Raw genomic sequence first — 3557 nt, forward strand, 5'->3', positions numbered from 1 at the left:
CTCTCTCTCTCTCTCTCTCTCTCTCTCTCTCTCCCTTGCGCGCGCTCTCTCTCCCTTGCGCGCGCGCTCTCTCTCTCTCTTTCTTTCTCTTTCTCTTTTTCTTTCTCTCGTTCGCTTTCGCTCTTTCTCTCTCTCTCTCTTTATCTCTGCCTCTCTATTTCTCTCTTACTCTTTCTCTCTTTCGCTTTTTCTTTCTGTCCCACTTTTTCTCTTTCCCTCTCTCTCTCTCTCTCGCTCTCTCTCTGTCTGTCTGTATCTCTCTGTCTCGCCGCCCTTCTCTCTCACTCTCTCTACCTCTCCCTCTCTCTTTTGTTCGTCGAAATATTCCAGATAATTAATGCAATATTCGACCAGCCCGTAATGGACTCCATGTTCGCTTCATTCGCGGGGCGTCGCAATTTTTTAATTGCTCCCCGCACCCGTTGCACACGCAGCGAATTCCGCATGCCGCCCGCCGCGCCCCCCTGCGGTGCCCAATCGCAGACGACAAAGCCGGTGACAATGGTGCGGCGGTTTACTCTAAGGCAACCGACGTGATTGAATATGAGCAACGAGGGGGAAGGAACGGGAACGAAACAAAATCAGCGACGGCACGGGGGGAACCCGCCCCGTCACAATACCGCGGAGTCGGCAGCGGTTTCGCGAGGCAGATGTGTGCGGGTGCGAGGTTAAGCCTGGGAGCACAAGGGCCATGCGGGAGGCCGCCGCAGCCATTGACGAGCCGAGGTTGCCCCGTGCTGAGCACGGAACCGCCACGCCATTGATAGTACTCTTAAGTTGAACGCGATATTGTTATTACAGGAAAGCGAGGCGGCCCTTATGTACGCCATCTCAACTACCGCCGCTGCCGCTACTGCCGCTACTGCCGCTACTGCCGCTACTGCCGCCGCCGAGTTTCCACGTCAGTGACGTTCGAACGCGGCGTTCGTTTTCTCTGCAGACGATTTGAATCTCGCGGTCCTTCATATTTTTTTCGGTCTCACGGAGGGCTTTATTTATGTGTATGTGTGTGGGGGAGGGTGTGGGGGAGGGCACGTACATACATCTATACGTACATACATCTATACATACGTACATACATACATACATACATACATACATACATACATACATACATACATACATACATACATACATACATACATACATACATACACACGTACATACATCTATACATACGTACAGTGGGGAATGAACTTATTGCGATAAAGTCGCTCTTATTTTGACTCTCGCGCGTACGGGCAGCTCGCGGGATACGCAACGATAGACACTCGAAAAAGTTTCTCCTCCAGTGGAGAAATAAATGAATAAATACATAATAAATAATTCCATACATACATACATACATACATACATACATACATACATACATACATACATACATACATACATACATACATACATACATACATACATACATACATACATACATACATACAGTATGTATGTATGTATGTATGTATGTATGTATGTATGTATGTATGTATACATACATACATACATACATACATACATACATACATACGTGTGTTACCCTGTTGTTTGCGCGTTTCTTTTAGCTGAAGTTCAGCTTTTAAAAGTGGCTACGGGAAATAATACCAATCCTACCCTCATTCCATCCCACTCATGTACTTATCTGCACGCACCCAGTGAATGTTGTTATATATAGCGTTATGCATAAGACCAGCTATTGTTGCTCGAATCGGTTTAAAAAGCCACGACGCTGACAACAGAGTCGGCCCCTATGCAAAATAGCACTATTGACATACAGCCACAATAAACAGTTTAATATTGCATACTCTACGTAGATTACGTACATGCGCAACGAAAATGTTGTTTGCATATAAACGTTCGGCATCTGATGCGTTCTATGCAGAAACAACTCCATCTTGCCTATTCTGGATCTGTTGCGTCGAGTTTTCCAATGATAGGATCAACACAGTGTGTTGACTATAGGTTGCTCCATTCGTGGCCGGCCAATTAGTGAAATTGTGCGCAAGAGTAACATTTATAGACGGGGAGCGGCGGCTACAGGGAGGCAGTGCGCACGAGCATGCGAGATATACCCACTAACGCATAGACGCACGCGCATCTATGCGTATGATTATAATATATACTCGTGAAAGCCGCCGAGCTACGATGTCCGATTCTAGTACCTGTCTCGTCTAAAGTCCAGCAATACTAACGCGTTGTCTATTATGTTATATTGAAGTGGAAATGTTCGGATCGGAAGTTGTACTCTAGACTATACTATATAATAATTATTATATGTTCCTAGTAATATGACATATAGGACATTTGAACAATTACTTTGTACGGCAGCTTTGGCTACACATGGAAAGGCAACGTGAGGTACCGTGAATAATTCTAAGCAATCGCAGGACGCCGTTCACAGGTAGGTATAGGTGACTTATTGATTCAACTTACAATAATTTGATGCATGACTTAGCCTATTCAATAAGTAATTTACGCATAGCGGGATATTGGAATTCAAAACACAACCATATTATTTGAAATTAATTTTCTACCTGTCTCGGTCAATTTCCGTGTCTTCTTATTTCTGGATTTAAAGAACAGGAAACCCGCAAAGAAATCCTACGTAAGAATTATAGGGTAATCAGGCTAGATAAGCATTAAAATACCCAAACTCAAACAAAAACGTGTTTTTGTACGAGTTTGCCTCATTTGTATTTTCCTAGCTGCTCATAATAATTATCTTCGTGTCGTGACTGTAGTTTACCCGCGCAGTGAGCGATCTGTTTACGGTACATTTGTAAACTAGATGAGCAAAATCTTTTCAGCAAAATGCCAAAAAAGAAGAATAGAAAACTGGACGCCATTTTCAATCCAACGGGAGGGCTGACGCCATTAATGGCTGCGTGTCAACAACAGAATGAAGACACCGTGAAGATGTTACTTCAAAGCGAGGTAAAGTGCACTTAATAGTACACTTCATTGTACTGATAAGACGTTATTGCTACTAACGAAAATCTCTCACTTATCTACTTGGACATGGATAATTCAACATCAGTAACAGTACAGAGTCTTTGCTCACAGTGGCTTTCAACGGAGCAATGATATACAATGTTTTGCTTTCCAATAGCCTCGAAATTTTGGCTAGGAGATGCGGTTATGTTACAAATCTAGCAAACAGTGTGGATGTTGAATTTAGTCAGTACGCTTGACCGGTATTATGCATCGGGTGTTCGCTATTTAGGCCAATTCTAAGGTTGCTCTCTGCAGGCGCAGCTCTGCTATTTATCGATGTACATCGTAGGGTTTCCGCCAGCATTTCGTACTCAAGGTTGTATTAAGGGCTGGTCCCTTGTTCGATGAAACGCCGTAATAAGGCCCGGCCTAGTGCTTGGGATAAATCTCATTATCGCTCGGCCTAAATAACCATTGCAGAGGCTTGTTCGTAGTTACAGTGGCTTGAATACTCGATTAGTCCTGGACGGCGCAGATATTTGTCAATAGCGCCTGTGGTCTGAGTTGAGAATATAAGTACGAATATTATATATATATATATATATATATATATATATATATATATATAT

At 43.4% G+C, this 3557-nt stretch overlaps 1 protein-coding gene across 3 annotated transcripts in view; it reads left to right on the forward strand.

Annotated features, from left to right (window-relative positions):
- LOC106821259 (serine/threonine-protein phosphatase 6 regulatory ankyrin repeat subunit B-like) overlaps positions 1-3557 on the forward strand; it is a 19182-nt gene that overhangs the window by 187 nt on the left and 15438 nt on the right. For 2 of the 3 annotated variants that reach the window (XM_014825982.1, XM_014825984.1), the window contains exons 2-3: positions 2323-2395; positions 2802-2928. In XM_014825982.1, coding sequence (XP_014681468.1) covers positions 2806-2928 — 123 coding nt within the window. In that variant the 5' untranslated portion in view covers positions 2323-2395; positions 2802-2805. Of the gene's footprint in view, positions 1-2293; positions 2396-2801; positions 2929-3557 lie in introns of those variants that run through there. The other variant, XM_014825983.1, reaches the window with a different exon arrangement.

This window comes from Priapulus caudatus, unplaced genomic scaffold (genome assembly GCF_000485595.1).
Source record: "Priapulus caudatus unplaced genomic scaffold, Priapulus_caudatus-5.0.1 Scaffold66, whole genome shotgun sequence".
Taxonomy (NCBI): Eukaryota; Metazoa; Priapulida; class Priapulimorpha; order Priapulimorphida; family Priapulidae; genus Priapulus; species Priapulus caudatus.